Source organism: Sus scrofa, chromosome 2 (genome assembly GCF_000003025.6).
Source record: "Sus scrofa isolate TJ Tabasco breed Duroc chromosome 2, Sscrofa11.1, whole genome shotgun sequence".
NCBI classification, from domain to species: domain Eukaryota; kingdom Metazoa; phylum Chordata; class Mammalia; order Artiodactyla; family Suidae; genus Sus; species Sus scrofa.
Genome location: NC_010444.4, coordinates 78631292 through 78655673, shown reverse-complemented (window position 1 = coordinate 78655673; position 24382 = coordinate 78631292). Strand labels below are relative to the sequence as shown.

The 24382-nt window shown below is 39.3% G+C and overlaps 1 protein-coding gene across 4 annotated transcripts in view; it reads right to left on the bottom strand.

Annotated features, from left to right (window-relative positions):
- RNF130 (ring finger protein 130) overlaps positions 1 to 24382 on the bottom strand; it is a 154318-nt gene that overhangs the window by 14362 nt on the left and 115574 nt on the right. The window contains exon 8 of one of the 4 annotated variants that reach the window (XM_021084323.1): positions 21796 to 21985. The exons of 2 other annotated variants lie outside the window; for them this stretch is intronic. In XM_021084323.1, coding sequence (XP_020939982.1) covers positions 21981 to 21985 — 5 coding nt within the window. In that variant the 3' untranslated portion in view covers positions 21796 to 21980. Of the gene's footprint in view, positions 1 to 21795; positions 21986 to 24382 lie in introns of those variants that run through there. One more of the 4 variants, XM_021084321.1, reaches the window with a different exon arrangement.

Below are 24382 nucleotides of genomic sequence, written 5' to 3'. Positions count from 1 at the left end.
GAGCTGCAGCCACCGGCCTACGCCAGAGCCACAGCAACGCGGGATCCGAGCCGCGTCTGCAACCCACACCACAGCTCACGGCAATGCCGGATCGTTAACCCACCGAGCAAGGGCAGGGACCGAACCCGCAACCTCATGGTTCCTAGTCGGATTCGTAAACCACTGCGCCACGACGGGAACTCCCTCAACCTTGAATTTTTTAACAAATCTAACTTGTTCGTAATTTTTCCTACTTATATATTATCTGATTCATTTAGCCAATTTTCATTTAGGGTATTTGCATTTCTATTCATAAAATAAGTAAACCTGTAATTTTCTTTTCTCGTAATGTCTTTGTCAGGATTGGATGTTAATGTTATGCTGGTCTCATTGAAGGACTTGAAAATGCTCCTCTTTTTTTATTTTCTGGACAAATTTGTGTAAGACTGTTATTTCCTTAATGGTTATAACCAATTCACCAGTGAAATCATCTAGGCCTAGAGTTTTTTAAAAATTTAATATTTATTATTTTTAAATTAAAGTATAGTTGATATTATATTAATAATATGACATATACATAATATTATTAGTTTCAGGAATATAACATAGTGATTCAATTTTTACAGATTATATACTCCATTTAAATTTAATAAATTTATTATAAGTTCCCATTGTGGCTCAGTGGTTAAAGAATCCAACTAGGAACCATGAGATTGCGGGTTCGATCCCTGGCCTCCCTCGCTCAGTGGGGTAACGATCCAGCGTTGCCATGAGCTGTGGCATAGGTCACAGATGTGGCTTGGATCCCAAGTTGCTGTGGCTGTGGTGTAGGTCGGCAGCTGTAGCTCTGATTTGACCCCTAGCCTAGGAACCTGCATTTGCTGCAGGTGTGGCCCTAAAAAGCAAAAAAAAAAAAAGTTGTTATAAAATATTAGCTATACTCCCTGTTATATACTATATACATGGTAGTTTATACCTCTTAATCCTCTACCCCTAGAGTTTTTCTTTGAAGGAAGATTTTAAACTATGGACTTTATTTCTTAGATGTAGGAGAATTAGGATTTCCAGCTTCTTCTGTGTCAATTTTGATAGTTTGTATTTTTTAAGGAATTTTTCCCCTTAAATTTCAGAGATTATTAACATAAAGTTGTCATAATAGACTTTAACTATAGTTTTTTTATTATAGTAAAAATACATAACATAAAATTTGCCATTTTAACCATTTTAAGTGTATAATTGAGTAGTATTATGTGTATTCACATTGTTGTGAAACAGATTTGCAGAACTTTTTCATCTTGCAAATCTGATCTCTATATCCATTAAATAGCAAATTCTCTTTTCTTTTTTCTTTTCCTTTTTTTTTTGGTCTTTTTAGGGCCACACCCACAGCAGAAGTTCCCAGGCTATGGATCAAATTGAAGTTTTAGCTGCCAGCCTACATCACAGCCACAGCAATGCAAGGTATGAGACGTGTCTGTGACCTACACCACAGTTTATGGCAACGCCAGATCATTAACCCACTAAGTAAGGCCAGGGATTGAACCTGTGTCCTCATGGATGCTAGTCGGGTTTGTTACCACTAAACCACAATGGGAACTCCACGACTTCTCTTTCCCCTCTTCTTCTAACCCCTGGCACCCACCATTTGACTTTTTATGAAATTTAATTATAATGAATTGTAATTATTAATAATTAAATAATAATTTTCAATGTATATATGAATGTGTACATGGCTCTGTAGTGATGCTTCCTTTCTTGTTCCTCTCATGGGTCACTTGAGTCTTTTTTCTTGATCAGCAGAGGTTGTCAATGTTATTAGTCTTTTCAAAGAAACAACCTGGTGCTTGGTTGATTTTTTCTATTGTATATTTGTTTTCTATTAAATTAATTTATGAATTTTATTTTATTTTATTTTTTTGCTTTTTAGAACCTCCACAGCATATGGAGGTTCCTAGGCTAGAGGTCCAATCAGAGCTGCAGCTGCTGGCCTACACAACAGCTATAGCAACACAGGATCCAAGCCATGTCTGTGACCTACACCACAGCCCACAGTGGGTTAAGCCGATCCTTAACCCACTGAGCGAGGCCATGGATCGAACCTGCAACCTCATGGTTCCTAGTTGGGTTCATTTCTGCTACGCCACAATAGGAACTCCTTAATTTATGATCTTTATAACACAAATAACAAATGTTGGTGAGGCTGTGAAGAAAAGGGAATCCTAGTACCCTGCTGGAGGGAATGTAAATTGGTTCAGCCACTATGGAAAACAGTATGGAGGTTCCTCAAAAACTAAAAATGGAATTACTATATGACCCAACAATTCCATTCCTAGAGATAGAGCCAAGAAACCCCCAAAATACTAATTTGAAAATATACATGCACCCCAATGGTCATAGCAGCATTATTTACAATTGCTAAGGTATGGAAGCAACCTCAGTGTCCATCAACAGAAGAATGGATAAAGAAGATGTCACACACACACACAGAGGAATACTGCTCAGTCATAAAAAAGAATGAAAATTTGCCATTTCCAGAAACATGGATGGACTTGGAGGGCATTATCTAGATGAAATAAGTCAGACAGAGAAAGACAAATATTGTATGGTATCACTTATATGTGGAATCTAAAAAGTACAACAAACTAGTGGATAAAACAAAAAAAAGAAGCAGACTTACAGTTATAGAGAACAAACTAGTGGTTCCCAGTGGTGAGAGGGAAGGGGGGAGGGCCACACAGGGGTATGAGGACAAAAGAGTTATTCTGGGATTATATGGAATCATGTGTGTAAAACTTTGGAAAATTATAAAGCACTATGGAATTTTTAAAGATCTTTCATTCAACCAGAGAAAACCATGACCCGAAAAGACACATGTACTCCATGTTCACTGCAGCGCTATATACAATAGCCAAGACATGGAAACAACCTAAATGTCCATCAACAGAGGGATGGATAAAGAAGATGTGGTACATATACACAATGGAATATTAGTCATTAAAAGGAAAGAAATAACGGCATTTGCAGCAACATGGATGGACCTAGAAATTATCATGCTAAGTGAAGTCAGTCAGACAATGAGACACCAACATCAAATGCTATCACTTATATCTGGAATCTAAAAAAAAGGACGCAATGAACTTTGCAGAACAGATACTGACTCACAGACTTTGAAAAATTTATGGTTTCCAAATGAGACAGATTGGGGGTGAGGGGATGCACTAAGGGTTTGGGATGGAAACACTACAAAATTTGGTTGTGATGATTGTTGTACACCTATAAATGTAATAAAATTCATTCATTAATTAAAAAATAAATAAAATAAATCTTTCATTCAATAAAAAATTATGATCTTCATTCCATTTGTTGTTCTTTAATTGAGAGGAAAGCTTAGAACACTTGCCTTTCTTCTGTTCTAATATATGCATTCGAGGCCAAAGATTTCCCTCTAACATGGCCTTAGCTATATCACACAAGTTTTAATACATCATGACTTAATCAGCATTCAAGTAAAATTTTTTTAAAACTACAACTGTAATTTCTTCTTTGACTCATGAGTTTTTTTTAAGAAGTATATTATTTGATTCTAATCATTTAGAAATCATTCCAATTTCCTTTTTGTTATTGATTTCTAACTTAATTCCACTGGTTTGAAAACATACTCTGTATCATTTCAATCCTTATACATTTTCTGAAATTTGCTTTATCACCCAGAAAATGGTCTATTTTAGTAAATGATCTATGTTCACTTAAAAATAACATATATCCTGCAGCTGATGAATGCCGTATATATGTCAACTACATCTTGTCGATTGTGTTGTTCAAATCTAAATCCGTAATGAGTGTTTATCTGCTTGTTACCAAGAGGTGTGTTTAAAATTCCCATTTTCATAATGGAACTATTTCTCATTTTAGATCTTTCAATTTTTCCTTCATCTATCTTAAAGATACATTAGGTACACAAATTTAGAATTATTTTCTTCATGATAGATTAATTCTTTCACATTGTGAAGTGTCCCTCTTTATCTTAAAGCACATTTTATCTGCTATTCATATAACATTTTTCTTTTGGTTAATATTTACATGGTATATATTTTCTATCATTTTACTTTCAATAATTATGTCTCCTCATATTAAAGTAAATCATACATATGTAGGAGTGTGTGTGTGTGTGTGTACAAATTTTAAGTCTAATCTATCTTTGAGTATTTAAACATCCATTTACATTCATTACTGACATATTTGGACTCAAATCTATCCTTTTGTTAGTTGTTTTGTATTTATTCCACTTGTTCTGTATTACTTTCCTCTCGTTTTTATTTTTAACTTTCTCTTGGATGGCTTTATTCTATTTTCCCTCTATAAGTTTATTATATATTATTTTATTATTCTTTCAGTGGCCATGCTAACCTAGAGACTTTTTTTTTTTTTTTTTTTTTTTGTCTTTTCAGGGCCACACTTGCGGCATATGGGAAGTTCCCAGGCTAAGGGTCGAAATGGAGCTACAGTTGCTGGCCTATGCCACCGCCACAGCAATGCCAGAACTGAGCCATGCTTGTGACCTACACCACAGCTCATGGCAATTCTGGATCCTTAACCCACTGAGCAGGGCCAGGGATTGAACACACATCCTGATGGATACTAGTCAGGTTCGTTACCACTGAGCCATGACAGGAACTCTTCTAGAGACCATTTTACTATTTTTTTAGTTGTTACCCTGGATCACAACATGTATCTTTGATTTACTAATGTCTAATATAAACTGGTACTTTTAATTATTCCTGGCCTGCACCTGCAGCACGTGGGGGTCCCAGGCCAGGGATGAAACCTGTGCCACAGCAGCAACCTGGGCCACTGCAGTGGCAACACTGGATCCTTAATCCACAGTGCCACGAGGGAACTCCAAGAGTATTTTTATTCCATTTATCCTCTCCCATCTTTTGTGCAATTGATATAAGGAATTTCCACATGATATTCTTGTTAGTATTGTATACGTCAATTGTCATTTTACCTGCATACCCTTTCTGTTGCTCTTGAATCTTCCTGCATCACCACGCTTTTATCAGGAGTGATTTTCTTCTGCCTTAAGAACTTCCTTTTGCTGTTTCTGTTTTGGTAACTTATTTTTGAAGAATTTTTCCCCCTAGACTTTTAGGTTGGCAAGTTCTCCTCCCTAACACTTCATTTCACTGTTTTCTAGTTTCCATTGTTTCTGTCAAGACACCAGCTGTCAGTCTTTCGTTGCTACTTTAAAAGTAATATATTTCATACTGAAGAAGAGAAAACAAAGTTGGAGGACTCACACCTCCCAATTTCAAACCTACTACAAAGCAAGAGTAATCAATACCATGTGATACTTTCACAAGGACAAAGAGATCAACAAAATACAATTGAGAGTTCAGAAATAAACTACATATCATGAAATAAACTATATATTAGAAGTAAACTATATATCATGCTCAACTGATTTTTTTTTCCCCGATTTTTAGGGCTGAACCTGCAGCATATGGAAGTTCCCAGGCTAGGGGTTGAATTGGAGCTGCAGCTGCTGGCCTACACCACAGCCACAGCAATGCCAGATCCCAGCTGCAATTGTGAACTATGCCGCAGCCTGTGGCAATGCCAGATCCTTAACCCACTGAGTAAAGCTAGGGATCAAACCCATATCCTCATGGATATTAGTCGGGTTCTTAACCCACTGAGCCAAAAGGGGAACGCCTCGACTGATTTTTGACAAGGGTGCCAAGACCATTCAATCAAGAAAAACGAATAACCTCTTCAAAAAATGGTACAAATGGATAGCCAATGCAAAATAATGAATTTGACCTCTATCTCACATTATATACATGTATTAACTCAAAACGGATGGAAGACCTAAATATAAGAGCTAAAACCATATAACTTTGGAAGTTTTTGTGAGTTTTTAATTAGGCAATGGTTTCTTAGATATGACTCCTAAAATAAAAACAACAAAAGAAAAAATAGACAAGTTGGACTCCATCACAATTAAAAACTTATGCTTTGAAAGACACTTTCAAGAAAGTGAATAGAATATTTATAGGAGAAAGTCTTTGCAAATTACACATCTGATAGGGGTTTAGTATCTGGAATATATAAAGGACTCTTACAACGCAATAAAAAGACAAACAATCTGATTTTAAAAAATGGGAAAGGAGTTTCCATTGTGGCGCAGTGGTTAACGAATCCGACTAGTAACCATGAGGTTGTGGGTTCGATCCCTGGCCTTGCTCAGTGGGTTAAGGACCTGGCATTGCCGTGAGCTGTGGCGTGGGTTGCATAGGCGGCTCGGATCCTGCATTGCTGTGGCTCTGGTGCAGGCCGGCAGCTACAGCTCTGATTAGACCCCTAGTCTGGGAACCTCCATATGCCGCTAAAGTGGCCCTAGAAACGGCAAAAAGACAAAAAAAATAAAAAATAAAATAAAAAATAAAAAAATAAAAAAATGGGAAAAGGATTTGAATAGACATTTCTCTAAAGAAATATACAAGTGGCCAAAAAGCACATGAAAAGATGTTCAATGTCATTAGTTATTAGGGAAATTCAAATCAAAACCACAATGCGGTGCCACTTCACACCCACTAGAAATGGCTATAATTTAAGAAAAAAAAGAAAACAATAAGTTTTGGTGAGGATGTAGAGAAATTGGAACCCTTGTACATTGCTGGTAGGAATATAAAATGGTTCAGCCACTGTAGGAAATAGTTTGGAAGTTCCTCAAAAAATTAAACATAGAATTACCATATGACTCAGTTGTTCCACTCCTAGGTATACACCTAAAGGAATTAAGAGGGATGCACACCCATTCTTAGCTGTACACACCAGTTCATAGCTGTACTACTCACAATAGCCAAAAGGTGGAAGTAGCCCAAATGTCCATCAGCAGATGATGGATGAACAAATTGTGGTACATTTACACATACAACAGATATTATTGCTTTTTGTTTGTTTTTTTGACCACAACCGCAGCAGTCCCAGGCCAAGGATCACACCCACACTTCAGGACAGCACCAAATCTTTAACCTACTAAGCCACCAGGGAACTCCCTACAACAGACTATTGAGTTATTCAGCCATAAAAGGGCATGAAGTTTAGGTCCATCAAAGACGCTTAGACAAAAAAGGTCACATATTCCACATGATTCAATGCATATGAAGTGTCCAGACAGGTACCACAAACACAGAAAACAGGTTAAGTGGTTACAAGGGGCTGGGGGGAGAGGGGAATGGGGAGCAACAACTCAATAAGTAGGGGCTTTCTTTTGGGGTAATGAAAACATTTTAGAACTAGGTAGAAGTGGTGGTTACACAACAATACTGTGAATAAACTAAATGCTTGTTCACTTAAAATTATGTTATGTGAATATCTTCTCAACTAAAAAGAAGTATCTTTTTTTCTCTAACTGCTCTTAAGTTTTTCTTTGCCTTTTTTTGGTGGGAGTACTATTGGTGTCATTTTTTTAAATCTGTGGCTTAATGTTTTTGGTCAATTTGGGGAAATTCCCAGCCATTATCTCTCCAAATATTGCTCTGTCTCAATCTATCTCCTTTCCTTTGATGACTTCAGTTATATGTAAATTAGATTTTTTTCATGATCTAAACTCTCTTACGTCCTTTTCTGTATTTTCTCTTTTCTTTTTTGTGTTTCAGGTTGGGTGTTTTATCCTGACCTGTATTCCAGTTCATAAATCTTTTCTTCTTAAGTTGATATTCAACCTTCTATTGAGTTATTACTTTCAACTATTATATTTTTCAGTCCTCATAGTCCATATAATTCTTTGTTGTTTCTATTTAGTTGCTGAAATGATCCATCTTGTCATTGGTTTCCTAAATATACCTAAAATTATTTTAAAGCCTATGTTGGATATTTCCAGAATTTGCATTTCTTTTTCTTTCTTTCTTGGCTGCCCTGCAGCATATTTAAGTTCCCAGGCCAGGGTTCAGATCCAAGCAGCAGCTGCAACTTACGCTGCAACTGTGGCAGTGTGAGATCCTTAACCCATTGTGCTGGGCTGGGGATTAAACCTGCGTCCCAGCGCTCCTATTGGACCACAGCGGGGACTCCCAATATTTGCATTTCTTCTTCTTTTCTTTTTTTTGGCGGGGGAGAGGGGACATTTGTGGCATATGGAAATTCCTGGGTTAGGGGTCGAACTGGAGCTGCAAATGCTGGCCTATGCCACAGCCACAGCAACACGAGATCCAAGCTGCATCTGCTACCTACTTGGCACCTTGTGGCAACACCAGATCCTTAACTCAATGAGAGAGGCTAGGGATCAAACCTGTATCCTCATGGAAACTATGTTAGGTTCTTAGCCCGCCGAGCACCCTGTATTGGTTATGTAATCTAGAAATTGTTTTTCCTCTTTTTTGGTCATTCTGTTATGTCTGGTATTTTTGATGGCTCCTAGATATTATATGTGAAAAATGTATTGATGATCTGGGGCTGCTGAAAGGTGGTATCTTCCCCCAGAGGATTTCCTATTGCCGTGGGAGGAAACAGCACTTTTAGGGTATAGGTGTATCACTTCACTTCAATTAGAAATTAAACAAATTCAGGAGTTCCCGCCGTGACTTAGCGGAAATGAATCTGACTAGCATCCATGAGGATGCAGGTTCAATCCCTGGCCTTGCTCAGTGGGTTTAGGATCCGGTGTTGCCATAAGTTGTGGTGTAGGTCACAGAGGTGGCTCGGATCTGGCATTGCTGTGGCTGTGATGTAGGCCAGAAGCTATAGCTCTGATTTGACTCCTAGCCTGTGAACTTTCATATGCCGCAGGTACGGCCCTAAAATGACAAAAAAAAAAAAAAAGAAAGAAAGAAAGAAAGAAATTAAGTCAATTCAGAGTCGGGCTTCAGTCTTTGACAAGGCTGGCCAAATTATGGTTCATCTTCTAGTTGTAGTGTGGCCCTTTGAGGATTCCGGTGGAAAGCCTACGATGTTTATCAGGGCTTGTACTCCCTGGTGGACCTGAAACTCCAAGTTTTGTCTCACAAACCCAGTAGGACTGCTTGAGCTCTCCTCATTTCAGTCTTTCAGCCACCACATTTTGGTCACTTCACAGCTATTGTTTATAAATTAGCAAGTGCCTCAAATGCCCAGTATTGAGCTTTCCTTTTCTCTGGATTTGTGGCTCCTAAAGTCCTTACTGCACTGACAAGCTCCTCAATGTCTTAGAATGTCTTAAAAAACACTTTTTTTTCCCCCATATTTTCTGGTTGTGCTTGGTAAGATGGTTGGACTGCAACAAGCCAGTGTAACATAGCAGAAACAGAAATTTGATCTATTTATTATCAATAGCTTACAGTTCTCTTAGTGTGGCTTAAAGTCCAATATGGACCTTAGAATCCTGAAACTGATGAATGCAGTTTTTAAACAAACAAAAGAGAAGATTTTGTAATTCTCTGCAAAATAAAAGCACCTGATTATGCGTGTTGTTCTACTGTTGTTTTTTAATCATTCTTTTCCCAATTAGCCCATAAATTACTCATGGATCAACTCAGATATGTTTTATTTCAGTCTCTTCACACTGTGTTGGTAAATACTCCAAAAACTGAGTTCACTGGGATGTATACTATCCCAATTAGCAATTACTAATTAGTGTTTAAATAGTTTTAGCTTGGAACTACCACAGCATGAAATAAAAAGGGCTTTCACACTAAGAAACAAATAAGAAGCAGAAATTAACCACCGGTTGCTATTTCTGTATATAATTTATTTTTAGTAGTTATATGACTTTCATAAAAATCATAAAGATTTTAAGTAACTGAAATATCCAAATGAGAATTGATTCAATATACAGTGCATTTGTAAATATTAAAGAAAATGAGGCAGTGCATATAGAGACACTGATGTAGAATAACCTCCAGATATTGGAGGAGAAGAATATTATGGTCCACTTATTCTTTTATGGATAATCTACTGTTTCCTATACTCTTGGTCTTAAATTTTAAGTACATGTTTTCGATTCAGTTCTGGCAAAGAACAAATGGAAGCCTGTCTATGCCTTGAAACTGCAAGCTTTTTAAGAAGGAATTTTAGACAGTTAAAGGAATTGATGCAGACACAAAAATGAAACAGAATTCTATAGAGGAGAGCTGTTTAGGGGAAACTTGTAAGGTTACATGAAGACAAGAAACATTTACAAAAGTCCTAACTGCTTACAAATATAACCATTAGAGCATCTTGTGACAGTATTTGTTAGTCTCTTTCTGAGATTTCTGGACTTAAAACACCATATACTAATTTGTCATCTGTAACTCTCTCCTGTGGATAGAAGTAAGGTCAGCAATCTTTTCTTTGGCAGAAAGCTTTAGAAATGTCTTTCCCCCGCTCTTTTGGCTAAAGAAAAAGTAATAGATCAGTGATAGTATGTTTTGAAGCAATATGTAGGAGAGATTTTTGTTGGGAAAGGACAATGAGTGTGTGTATGTGTGTGTGTGTTTTATTTTATTTTATTTTGGGGGCTGCATCTGTGACATATGGAAATCCCCAGGCTAGGGGTCAAACCAGCTGCATCTGCAGCTGAGGCTTATAGCACAGCCATGGCAATACTGGACCTGAGCTGCATCTGCAACCTACGCCGCAGCTTGTGGCAATGCCAGATCCTTAACTACTGAGCAAGGCCAGGGATTGAACCAGCATCTTCATGGACACTAGTCAGGTTCTTAACCTGCTATGCCACAACAGGAAGTCCAGAACAATGTGTATATTATGCTAATAACTGTCTTTAAAAGTTCACGTGAAAGAATATGCTTCTGTCTGCACGAGACCTCTCTGGAACTGCACACGTAGGCAACAGAGACTGCTGGGCGAGGCCTGGGGCACTGAGTCAGGGTGGCAGGGAGATGGATTCTCCTCTTGACATTCTTCTGTACTACTCTGACTCAAAAAAATGTGCATATATTATTTATTCAGAAAAATAATTTAAAATGATTTCTAAGTACAAGAAAAAAAGGATAAAAAGGAAAACTCAATATTTATACATAATTTCACAACAACCCTACAAGACAGGTTATTCTTATTTCATAGAAAGGAAAATTAAGGCTCAGAGAGACTAAATAACTTGCTCAAATTTATACAGTTGGAAGTAGAATCCAGGTAAATCTGAATCTAAAGCTAAATTATCTTTCAGTTTTATACTCTTAAAACATAAGGAACTTGGATTACAGTATGATCAAGCTGCAAAAAGTATTTAACAATAATTTAAAACTCCCTAGGAGTTCCCATTGTGGCTCAGTGGTTAACAAACCAGGCTAGCATCCATGAGGACACAGGTTCAATCCCTGGCCTGGCTCAGTGGGTTAAGGATCTGGCATTACTGTGAGCTGTAGTGTAGGTCACAGATGTGGCTCCGATCCCATGTTGCTGTGGCTGTGGCATAGGCCGGTGGCTACAGCTCTGAATGGACCGCTAGCCTAGGAACTTCCACATGTCACGGGTGTGGCCCTAAAAAGACAAACAAAAGAAAACAAAAAAAACCTCTCTAGTTGCAACACCATTGACTGATTTGAGTTTCTTATGCTGTGTAAGAAACAGCAATAGAAAATGAGAAGGTACACTTTTTATGAGGCAATAAAAATTTAATTAAACTTCAAAAACTTCCCATGGACCTTCCAGAGGTCCTGGTAACAAACTGGATTTAAAAAAATAAAATGTTGCTACTGATCCTCTTTCTTTTCAAGAAATTTTGAAAAGTACAACACAAGTGAAGACAGATAGGTTTTTTAGCACTCAGTGCTGTTTAACAGAACCAACTAAATAACTAAAGGACCTGGCAAATTTTAAGAACTATTTTCACTAATCTACAAATTTGTATCTTGTGTCTTCTTAAAGAAATTGGACAATGGTCAAGTCTTATTTACCCCGAGGCACCAATAATTCACTTGGAGTGAGGTTCCGGGGTGATGGTGCCTTGTTTCGAGAAGGGGGGCTGCTACACCCCTCTTCCTAGCCCCCTTTCCTCCTATTTTCTCAGCATCACTTCTAGCCTAAGTGGACCCCATCTCTAGATCAATGCAAATATCACTCACAAGTGGCAAAACGTATAACTGGGTCACTTTGCTGTATAGCAGAAATTGACAGAACATTGTAAATCAACTATTATAAAAAATTAAAACCAAAAGCCCCCAAAAATACAAATACAAATAAAAAACCAACCCAGTGGGAGTGAGCCTGCCTGTCTCTCCACACAGGAGTGTTTCTCCTGCTGGGAGAGGGACAGGAAAATTCTTTCCGAAGGTCGAAGTCCCCTGTACCTCTCGTCAGCATTTCACCGGGACCTCAGGGATTTTTAGAAGGTAATTTGAACTATACTTTGTTTTCAGCCTTTATAAACCACCTCAACCCCCTAAGATGCAGTTTCCCTATTCTATAGTTATGATATGCATGTGCCCAATAGCAAGGTGGTGGAAACGCCCTTTTCTGGGTCTAAAGAAAAATGAAATCATTTGTACCTTGTATTCTGAGTGCTTCTTCACTCTCCATGTTGTAGGCTGTTCTTATCTTAGTCATGCATGGTGTGAGGTGGTGTGGGGGGGCTCAGGGGGAAAGAAGCCTCCTCCCAGAGGGATGGTTCAGGTCAGGCCCACCTCGACTGAATGTCCCACTTCTGCCTCTGCACGCTGAGCTTTGGGACAGCCTGAGCAGGAAGAGGCGCTGCCCTGAGGCAGAGGGCAGAGGTGCCTCAGTTTCCCCACCCCTTCTGCCTATATTAGGAGAGACCAATGGACATTTTCCTCAAAAGGAACTGTTAAGAAAAACTTGAAGGTAAAGAAAACGAGAGTAAAGGAAATGGATAATTTTAACAGATTTATGAAATTTCGAAGCCTCATCAAAGACTGGCTAGGCTGTAGCTGCCAATATAGCATATCCATCCCAGGCACCTTTCTGTCACCTGACTTTGCTGTTACTCCTTCTGATCCTCAGGCCAAACTCCATTAGCTGTCACCCTAGATTCTGTTATTTATACCTGCTTTTTGACTCTCTAATAAAGTTATTTCCCCAAGATGATCTCAAAACCTCTCCCTGAGCTGTACTTTTGAGTGGGCATAAATGCACCAATAAAACTCTGCTGTACAGAGTGAACTCTTCCTAGAGGTCCCCTTATGTATGGGTTTCTAGAATCTTTTCCTTGTCTCTAACTTTTTTCATCCTATTTCTCACCTGCTGGTTGGTTTGTTAAGGTATCATCTAAGCTGTAATGTTCTAAACCAGCACCTCCACTTGCTTTCTTTAGTGACACTAGTATTATAATTTCAAGAGCCAGTTTGCATCTAATTCACATCTTCCAAAATGCAAGGGCCTCCTCATGACTCCCCAGTGGAAGACCCATGCTTTGCCCAGGGCACTGCCCTCTAGCCCTAGGAAACCTCTCTGACCCTAAAGCCAAGCCCATCACACTTCTCGGCCTTTCCTACAATTACATCCTGCAGTGGTCAGCATGCCTGTAAGCTGCCTTCTGCTTGGCAAGCTTCTCTAAGACACAAAACAGAATGGGGGTTAGAACACGGCCCTGGGAGTTCCCATCGTGGCTCAGCCGTTAACAAACCTGATGAGCATCCATGAGGATTCGGGTTTGATGCCTGGCCTCGCTCAGTGGGTTAAGGATCCACTGTCACCATGAGCTGTGAGGGAGGTTGCAGACGAGGCTTGGATCCTGCGTTGCTGTGGCTCTGGCGTAGGCTGGCAGCTACAGCTCTGATTGGACCCCTAGCCTGGGAACCTCCATATGCCATGGGTGAGGGCCTAAAAAGACAAAAAGACAAAAAAACCCCTCCAAAAACAAAAAAACACTGCTCTGGAACCAGTCTATCTGTACTAGAGTCCAGCTGTAGCTACGTACTAACACTGTTCCCTTGGCAAGTTACTGGACTTCTTTAACCTGGTTTCCTCAGCTGCAAAATGAGGTTAATAATAGGACTGGTGCAAGGATTAAATGAGTTAATATATGCAACATGCTTACACTATATGTTAGCTATTATTATTGTGAGTATTCATTAACTTTAAATATACCATACAAGTATGTATGTGTACATAAAGCTTTGCCCTCAGATAGCTCCCTCTGTTCATTTTTGTTTTCTCCCCCGAGTCTCTGAAATCCTTAAGAATTGTGTACAACTTAACAAATACTGGCCCGACTGTCACAGGGCAGGAGGGTGGCCAGCACTTTAGCAACAATGACCCTGGGCTGCCAGGTTCTCATTTCAGATTTTGCCACTTAATTGGTGAGTGACCTTGGCCAAGTTACTTGACCTTCTCTAAGCTTCAGTTTGTTCAGTTGGAAGAGAGAAAAGAGCTATACTTTTGGGATGCTGCCAAATGAAAATGATAAACCATTTAGCATGGTGCCTGGCACGTCCAATGCGATGTGAACTGCTAGCTATTGTTAACAGTTTTTTCCTGTCCAGCTTCACAGCAGAGATCACATCAGTTTCTATCTTAACTGGATTAGTTGTACCATTTATGGCTATATAGTTCCATTCTTAAACTGTCTTGATAAGGAATTCTGCATAACCAAATAATCTGGTAGATAAAAAGCCAAGGAGAGACATTGCTTTTCGAAAGATCTCTGGTATTCTCCTTACCTGCTGCAAGTAATAAAATCCTTCCCCCCCCCCCCCCAATGTCAAGGAACCTTCAGGATCTTTTCTCAATTATGAAAAAATCCAGAGTTACAATCCAGCTGGCCAAAAGAGAAATCAGATTTAATTTCCTCAGTCCTGAAGCTGCCAGATAGGATCAAGCAACGTGCATTTCTGTTGGAGGCCCTTTGGACTAAATCCTTACCAACTTTTTTGGTCTATTGTAAACACTGAGGCTTCCTTGAAATAAAATAATCTTTTTTTTTTTTCCCCGTCTTTTTGCCTTTCCTAGGCTTCCGCGGCATATGGAGGTTCCCAGGCTAGGGGTCTAATCGGAGCTGTAGCCACCCGCCTACGCCAGAGCCACAGCAATGCGGGATCCGAGCCGCATCTGCGACCCACACCACAGCTCACAGCAACACTGGATCCTTAACCCACTGAGTGAGGCCAGGGACCGAACCTGCAACTTCATGGTTCCTAGTCGGATTCGTTAACCACTGGGCCACAACAGGAACTCCATGAAATAAAATACTCTTGAAATATACTTTGTGTGTGTGAAAAAAACAAAACAAGGCAACCAATGCCTCATGCATTACAAAAGTTTGTCAAAGGTTTGAAGACTGAAATATCACATTTGTTCCACACTAATTTCTGGTCACTCTAATTTTTGAAATTGTGGTCACTCTCTCTAATTTTTGAAATGTTACTTCAATTCATAAAGCTGATTTCTTAGTTGTTAATTCCCAGGCCAGGGATTAAATCCATGCCACAGCAGCAACCCGAGCTCGTGCGATAACACTGGATCCTTAACCCACTGTGTCACAAGGGAACTCTGACAGCACCAAGTTTATGAAGAAACAGGCAGCTGCATTTTGATGCTAATTTTAACTCTAGTTCTAAGGAACAAATCCCTCACTTTCAAAGGGCACTGTGACCATAAGTAATTGAGATGTAAAAACTTGATGTCAGTTAGATCTCAAATCCACAAAACAGGGGTTCAAATGTGAATGGATGATAACAAATCTTCCCTAAGATTAATGGAAAGTCCTACCTATTAATTCACCCATTTTATTCCTTAACTCTTATGGAAATTCTATATTTGAACAGCACCTACTATTTTTTTTTAGGTTTTCCTCTTTGGGAGAACTTGAAATAATGTGAAAAGGAGTGAAAGGACATTAAATGGGAAAGAGAGGGAACGACTAATTTTATTTCCACTGGAATAAAGGTTGGTGGGGAGGAACTATACTATTAATTTATGAAAATACTGCTAGGTGAAAAACATTTTATAAGCTTTGAGGAAAATGTCAAGGCAACAGAGCCCATTCTAGAGGGTAAGGTCAAACACACTCAGCTGAGGGTCACTGAAATGGTGAACTGCAATGATTAAAGATGTAATGAGTAACCTGTGAAGCTTTTACAAATTCTTTACCCTCCACACACTTAGCAGAGCCCTCAAACACATGAGCAAAAAAGGACAAAATCAAAGGGAGAGACAGACAATTCAACAATAATCATTGGAGGTTTCAGCACACTACTTTCAATAAGGATAGAACAAATAGAAGATAAACAAGAAAATAAAAGATTTAAACAACACTATTAACCAACTAGACCTAACAGGCATCTACAGAACATTCCACCCACAAGAGCAAAATATGTATTTTTCTCAAGTGCACATGGAACATTCCCCATGATAGACCATATGTTAGGTCATAAAACAAGCCTCAATATATAAAATAACTGAAATCATGCAAAGTATGTTCTCTAACCACAGTGGAATGAAACTACTTCTCCATAAAGAAAGAAATTTGGAAAATTCACAAATACGTGGGATTTAAAGATGTTCCTAAACAGCCCATAGGTCAAAAGAAAAACCCAGAGGAAAGATGAATAATATAAAACCCAAAATGTATCAAAACTTATGGATGGGTGAAACTGCTCTTACAGAGAAATTTACAGCTGAAAATGTATCTTAAAAATGCTTATATTGACCTGAAATCAATAATCCAATCTTCTCCTTTAAGAGAAAAAGAAGATAAAACTAGATCCAAAGCAAGCAGAAAGGAGAAAATAATAAGGATGTGAGTGAAAATTAATAAAATAGAGAAGAGCTAAATAGGCAATAAAACCAAAAGTTGGTTCTTTGAAAAGGTCAACATTTACAAACTTTTAGCTAGGCACAACTAGTTAATAATCTAGCACATGCCTTTGACCAGGCAAAAAAGAAGACTCAAATTACTAAAATCAGAAACAAGAGAGGGGACATTACTATCGACATTATAGAAATAAAAAAAATTATAAGGGAACATTATAGATAACTATATGCCAACAAATAAGATAACTTAGACGAAATGGACAAATTCCTAGAGAGACGCAAATTACTGAAACTGACTTGACTAGAAACAGAAAATCTGAATAGGCCTGTAAGAAAAGAGTGATTCACTAATCAAAAAAACTTCTCACAGGACCAGGTGGCTTCACTGGTGACTTCTACCAACTAAGAATTAACAATTAAGGAGTTCCCGTTGTGGGGTAATGGAAACAAATCCGACTAGGAACCATGAGGTTTCGGGTTCGATCCCTGGCCTTGCTCAGTGGGTTAAGGATCTGGCATTGCTGCGAGCTGTGGTGTAGGTTACAGATGCGGCTCAATCTGGGGTTGCTGTGGGTAGGCCGGCGGCTACAGTTCTGATTAGACTCCTAGCCTGGGAACCTCCATATGCCACGGGTGCCGCCCTAAAAAGACCAAAAAAAAAAAAAAAAAAGAACTAATATCAATCCTTCTCAAACTCTTGCAAAAAAACAGGGGAAAAGGAAACACTTCATAATCCGTTATGAGGCTAATTACACTTACACTAAAAGCCAGGGAAAGACATCACAAGGAAATTATAGACGAATATCCATCATTGACTAGAGATATAAAAATCCTCTGCAAAATACTGGCAAACTGAATCCTGAAACATATAAAAACAAAATCCTATTGTGACCAACTGAGATTTATCTCAGGAATATAAGGCTGGTTTAACACAGGAAAATAAAATAATGTCATATTCCATATTAATAGGATAAAAGACAAAAACCACACAATCGTCTCAACAGGCACAGAACATTTGACAATTCAAATCATCTCAACATTTGACAATCCAAACTCATTTATGACAAAAACACTCAACAAGCTAGAAGAGAAGGTGACTTTTCAACCTTATAAAAGGACATCTATGAAAATCCGGGAGTTCCCGTCGTGGCACAGTGGAAACAAATCTGACTAGGAACCATGAGGTTGTGGGTTCTATCCCTGGCCTTGCTCAGTGGGTTAAGGATCCGGCGCTGCTGTGAGCTATGGTGTAGGTCACAGATGTGTCTCAGATCTGGTGTTGCTGTGGCTCTGGTGTAGGCTGGCAGCTGTAGCTCCAATTAGACCCCTAGCCTGGGAAGCTCCATATGCCATGGATATGGCCCTAAAAAGCCAAAAAAAAAAAAAAAGAAAGAAAGAAAGAAAGAAAATTCCACAGCTAACATCATACTCAATGGTGAGAGACTGAAAGCTTTCCTCTCAAGATCAGGAACAAGACATGAATGTTTGCTCACACCACTTTCATTCAACATTCCACTAATGAAGGCTCCAGCCAGGGGCAATTAAGCAAGAAAATGAAGTAAAATGCAACCTGATTGGAAAGGAAGATGTAAAACTATCTCCAGTTTCAGGTGGCATGATCTTGTGTATAGAAAATTCTAAGTCATCCATTAAAAAACTATTAGAGCTATTAAATGTGTTCAACATAGTTGGATAAAAGATCCACTGCTATAGGCATAATTCAATAGAAATAAATAAATGAAGACATCCCCTGTTCATGGCCTGGAAGAGTTAATATTGTTAAGAATGACTACTACCTAAAATGACCTGCAAACTCAAGGTAATTCTTATCAAAATTCCAGGTGGATTTTTTTCCCACAGAGATTAAAAAACTGATTCTAAAATTCATATGGAAATGCAAGGGATCTTGAATAGCCAAAACTGTCTTGGAAAAAAAAACACACAGGGAGTTCTCATTGTGGTGCAGAGGAAATGAACCTGACTGGTATCCATGAGGATGTGGGTTTAATCCCTGGCTTCACTCAGTGGATAGGGGATCTAGTGTTGCCATGAGCTGTGGTGAAGGTGGCAGATGTGGCTCAGATCCCACACTGCTGTGGCTGTGGCATAGAGTGGCAGCTGCAGATCCGATTCGAACCCTAGCCTGGGAATTTCCATATACCTCAGGTTTGGCCCTAAAAAGACAAAAGAAAAAAAAGAAAAAGACAAGAAAAAGAAATACCAAGTTAGAGGACTCGCATATCCCAATTTCGAACTTAATACAAAGCAACAGTAATCATTACCAGGTGATCTTGGCACAAGAACAGACATAGGGGCCAATAAAATGGGATTGAAAGTTCAGAAATAAACTCATTTATTATGCTTAACTGACTTCTGACAAGGATGCCAGACCATTCAACTGGGAAGAAAGAGAATAATCTCTTAACAAATGGTACTGGTTCAAATGGATATCCACATGCAAAAAACAATGAAGATGGACCTCTACCTCACATCATATACAGATATTAATTCAAAATAGATGAAAGAATGAAATATAAAAATCAAAACTGTAAAACTCTTGAATTAGGCATAGTTTCTTAGATACAACTCCTAAAATACAAACAACCAAAGAAAAAACAGACAAATTGGACTCCACACGCACAAAAAATCAAACCCAGGGAGTTCCCGTTGTGGCTCAGTGGTAATGAACCTGACTAGTGTCCATGAGGGTATGGGTTCAGTCTCTGGCCTTGCTCAGTGGGTTAAGGATCTGACGTTGCTGTGAGCTGTGGTGTAGGCTGCAGACATGGCTTGGATCCTGTGTTGCTCTTGCTGTGGCTGTGGCTGGCAGCTGCAGATCTGATTTGACCCCTAGCCTGGAAACTTCTATATACCACACGAGGCCCTAAAAAATCAACAAACAAACAAACAAAAACAAACCCCCTAAACAAAAAAACTTCTACTCCAAAAGATACTATCAAGAAGGTGAATAAAGAACTTATAGGAGAAAATATTTGCAAGTCGTATATTTGATAAGGGCCTAATATCTGGATATAAAGAACGCTTACAACTCAATAACAAAAAGACAAATAATCCAATTAAAAATGGGCAAATGACTTGCACAGACATTTCTCTAAAGAAGATATTCAAGTGGCCAATAGAAAGGCTGTTCAAAGTCATCAGTCACTAGGAAAGTGCAAATTAAAACTATAATGATGTGCCACTTCACACCCACTATACATGGATATACTTTTTTATTTTTTAATTTCTTTTCTGGCTGTGCCTATGGTGTGCAAAAGTTCCTGGACTAGGGATTAAACCTGTGCCACAGCTGTAACCAGAACCACAGCAGTGATGACGCTGGATCCTTAACCCACCGAGCCATGTGGCAACTCATACATTTTTATTTATTTATTTATTTTTAATAATTTATTTTTTCATACATTTTTAGAAAAAGGAAAATACACACTGGTGAGGATGTAGAGAAACTGGAACCCTTGTACACTGCTGGTAGGAATGTGAAATCATGCAGCTGCTTGGAGAACAGTTTGGCAGTTTTTCAACAAGTTAAATTTAGATTTAACATATGCCCCAGCAATTCTACTCCTGGGGATCTACCCAAGAGAACCGAAAAGATATGTTAACACAAAAATTTGTATGCAAATGTTCATAGAAGCATTATTCATAAAAGCCAAAATGTGGAAACAACTCAAATGTCCAGTCAATGGATGACTGGAAGAACAAAATGCAGTATATAGCCACACACGAAATCGCATTCAGCTACAAAAAAAGATGAAGCACAGACAGATGCTACAACTGGATGAACTTTGAAGATATTATACTAAGTGAAAGAAGCCAGACACAACCACGTGTTGTATGGTTCTACTCATTTGAAATGTCCACCACAAGCAAATCCATAAAGACAGAGAAGAAAGACTGGTGGTTTCTGGGCTGGCAGGGGTAAGAGGTTACTGTTAATGGTTATGAGGCTGCTTCTTTTTTTTGCATTTTAGGGCTACACCTGAGGCCATTCCCAGGCCGAGTCAAATCAGAGCTGCAGCTGCTGGCCTACACCACAGCCACAGCAACATGGGATCCAAACTGCATCTACGACCTACATCACAGCTCATGGCAACACCGGATCCCCAACCCATTGAGTGAAGCCAGGGATAGAACCCATGTCCTCATGGATACTAGTTGGATTTCTTTCCACTACACCACAATGGGAACTCCATGAGGCTTCTTTTTGGGATGATAACAATGTCCTGGAGTCAGTTGTGAGAGCTGAGACCCTTGTGAATATACTAAGAACCATTAAAATGACTTACCCTTTAAAAAGGTAAATTTTATGGTATGTGAATTGTGTTGCAATAAAGAAAAAAATCTTCAACCCCCTACTGATGTGAGTATGACTGCTGTAGTGGATCTGCTATTAATGGGGATATTCTCACCCCTCAGGTATGCAGAGGTGGAAAGTGGGAAATTTGCTGCTCAAAACGTTACACATACTGAAGCATATGATTCTATGTAATATAAAATATTTCAACACCTTCCTTACAAATAATGCAAAAAAGATTTCATTTACACATGTAAAATTACTCTCTCATTCAACTTTTTAGAATTCATTGTTTTTAAAAGAATACACTACAAACTTGGTAAAAGAAAATCTCGGACAGTTAAATTTATTACTGATCAGCAGGTACTTTGGAAAATTTTTCTTACACTCATCCTTTCATTCCACCAAGTATTTATTGAGCACTTACTACGTGCAAAGCACTCTACTAGGTACCCGGGATACAGTGGCAAGTGACACTGGTAAATGTCAGTGTCGGCTGGAGGAGGCAGATAAACCACAAACAAAGGAACAAGACATTATTTGAGAGTGAATGGCAACCTCGAAAAAAATAAAGTGGAGAAACTCAATTCAGGGCCCCAGGTGGCATCACCACACAGGAGGGCTCACCTGGGTCTTATCTGGCATAGCAGGAGCCAACATGAAAATACCAATAGAAACGGCGTCACTATTCCTCCCCTGGGGAGTATGAGCACGCTCTGTCTCTGACACATACACAAATGAAATTTGGGTATATGACCTCCAAATCAGCCTGCCAAACGCAAGTGGGTGAATAATACTCAACGACATAATCTTTTAATTTTATTATTTATTTATTTTAATACAAAGCTTTGGCATTAGCAATTTTATGAAAAAATAAAATGTACTAAAAATAAATGCTTGTGTGGCATGATTGGTAAATGATGCACAAAAATAGGTTCTTTTTTCCTTCAAGGCAATCAGTCAGAAAGCAGTTTTTTCCTTCTTCAAAACCATTCTACCCTATGGAATAAAAGGAAAAAAAGAGAGGTCAAGAATTAGTTGGAGGGTGGTTGTCAATGTTTCAAAATAACAGAGAGAGTGATCCTAACTGAAGGGTGGCCTGGGGCTGTCCCCAAGTATTTCCCAGCCCAATTTGGTAACGCCAGTAAGCACTGAGCATGTTCCTAAAATCAACAGCTTCAGATCTGAGGCCAAGTGGCTCAGTCACTTAAAAGTGTGTTTGTACTTCCAAAAAGAATGCAGGGAAAAGCACAGGCTAACAGCATTTTGTCTAAAAATGCAGGGACAGTTATCATACAATGTGTAATTTTTCCTTGTTTGAACACATGTTCTAAATGCTAAGTGTCCTGAAATCTGTAGCTGCTGTCTTTACAATATGCTTCCCCTTTATATCTCAAACTGTCATTATTTATTTTGAAATAAGACTGAAGAGTACAGATACCCAGGGATGTAAGGCTTTCTTACAGGAACTCCCCAGACCGTGCGTGTGCGTGTGCCCTCAATCAGGTGCCCGAAAGTATGAGAAATCTTTTACAGTTTCCTGCACTACCCTCAGGCTAATGCTGCTCCTCTGGCACTGTGGGACCGCCCTAGCTTGTGTAGTCTGGTTCATTTCCATGGCTCTCATAGCATATCTATCTTCAGTTCTGCTCTCTTTTCTCTCTGCTGAGCTTGAGATCAAAACTTCAAACCCCCTAATCTCTGGTCATCATACAACTCTCCAGCATCTCCCGTTCACCCCCCTTGCCTCCCAGCACCTCTTGTTTTATTTCCTCCCCATCACCCTGACTTTCTCCATCAGCTCTGTATTTTCACCTAACCTTCCTTCTTGGCTCCAGTCTCTACCATGCCAAAGCAACTTCTCAGTCAGCAGGAATTTTCTTTTTGCTGAAAAAAGCCTTAGATATCACCTGCTGTTTACAAAAAAAAAAAAAAAAAAAAAAAAAGGAAAAAAGAAAAAAAAAAAAAAAGCCAAATTCTGTAGTCTGCCTACCGCCAGCACCACCTACAGTAGACGAACCACAATCACAATCCCCTGAATATGCTCTGCTTTTTTCTCACCTTGTGACTGGTTTCACTCCCTCCGGGAAGCCTTTCTCAACCTCCCCAGGGCAAAAGCAGCAGTCCCCTGTGTCTGTGTGGTGCTGAGAGGCTATGCCCATGTCACACTATGCTGGGTCTGCAGGCACTCCCTGGACTCCCGCCATTCCAACCACCACTGCACTGCACTGAGCACTGGGCAGTGCAGCCCTCCCCCCAGGGCTCCTGCAGGGCAAGGTAGTGCCTTGTGAGCACTGGGGAGAGGGGCCTAAGGAATGAAAGGTGGGGTATGAAGGCCATTCACAGCAACTTCTCTACATTTTATTGTTTACTGTAGTTCATATATATATATATATATATATATATATATATTTTTTTTTTTTTTGGCCACACCTGTGGCATGTGGAAGTTCCTGGGCCAGGGATCGAATCGGCTGTAACCAGAGCCACAGAAGTGAAAATGCCAGACCCCTAACCTACTGAGCCATCAGGGAGCTCCTACTGTAACTTCATATTTAAGATAACACATTGTTTTTATAAATATTCCTCAGAAAGACTGGATCTTAGGTATAAGGGCTTTTAATGGGCAAATCAAGATTTTAAAACGTTTTTTGGCTGCTTTTTTTTTTTTTTTTTTTTTTTTTGTCTTTTTAGGGCTGCAGTTGCAGCATAAGGAGGTTCCCAGGCTAGGGGTCCAATCGGAGCTGCGGCCGCCAGCCTACGCCACAGCCACATCAACGCCAGACCCTCAACCCACTGAGCAAGGCCAGGGATTGAACCCGCAACCTCATGGTTCCTAGTCAGATTGTTTCTGCTGTGCCATGACAGAAACTCCTTGGCTGCCTAAGAAATTATAAACAACTATGCAGCCAAACATTAAAGGCACTTCTGAAAAATAAAAGATGGACCACTCTCAAAGACAGGGCAGAAGTCTAATCAAAGGTTCTGCTGCTTTAATCTTTTTGTCATAAGGTTTTTAGGAAACCAAAATTATCTTCTCAACTGCATTATTGGGAGCCCTTAAATGGCTCTCTGGCATAGTCAGAGACAAGCACTGTAAAGGAAAGATTTGGAGCCAGAAATACTGGGCTTTAATCCCATGCCCTTCTTTCCATGGCATTTCTTGGGGGTCATTCAGCCCCTCTGGTCCTCAGGTTACCCTTTTGCGAATGTACCTCAGGATCAGAGTGGATAAAAGGAGAACTAAATACTAAAAGAAGTGGATTCATTATCAAACTGGGAGCAAATCTTTGCTGGCAATGCTACAAAAAAGGCTGCCTCAGGCAAATAAACGATCAAAGATGGGTGCTGGTGTGAGCAAAATGTATTAGGTTAAGAACTAAAAATTCAGAATGCT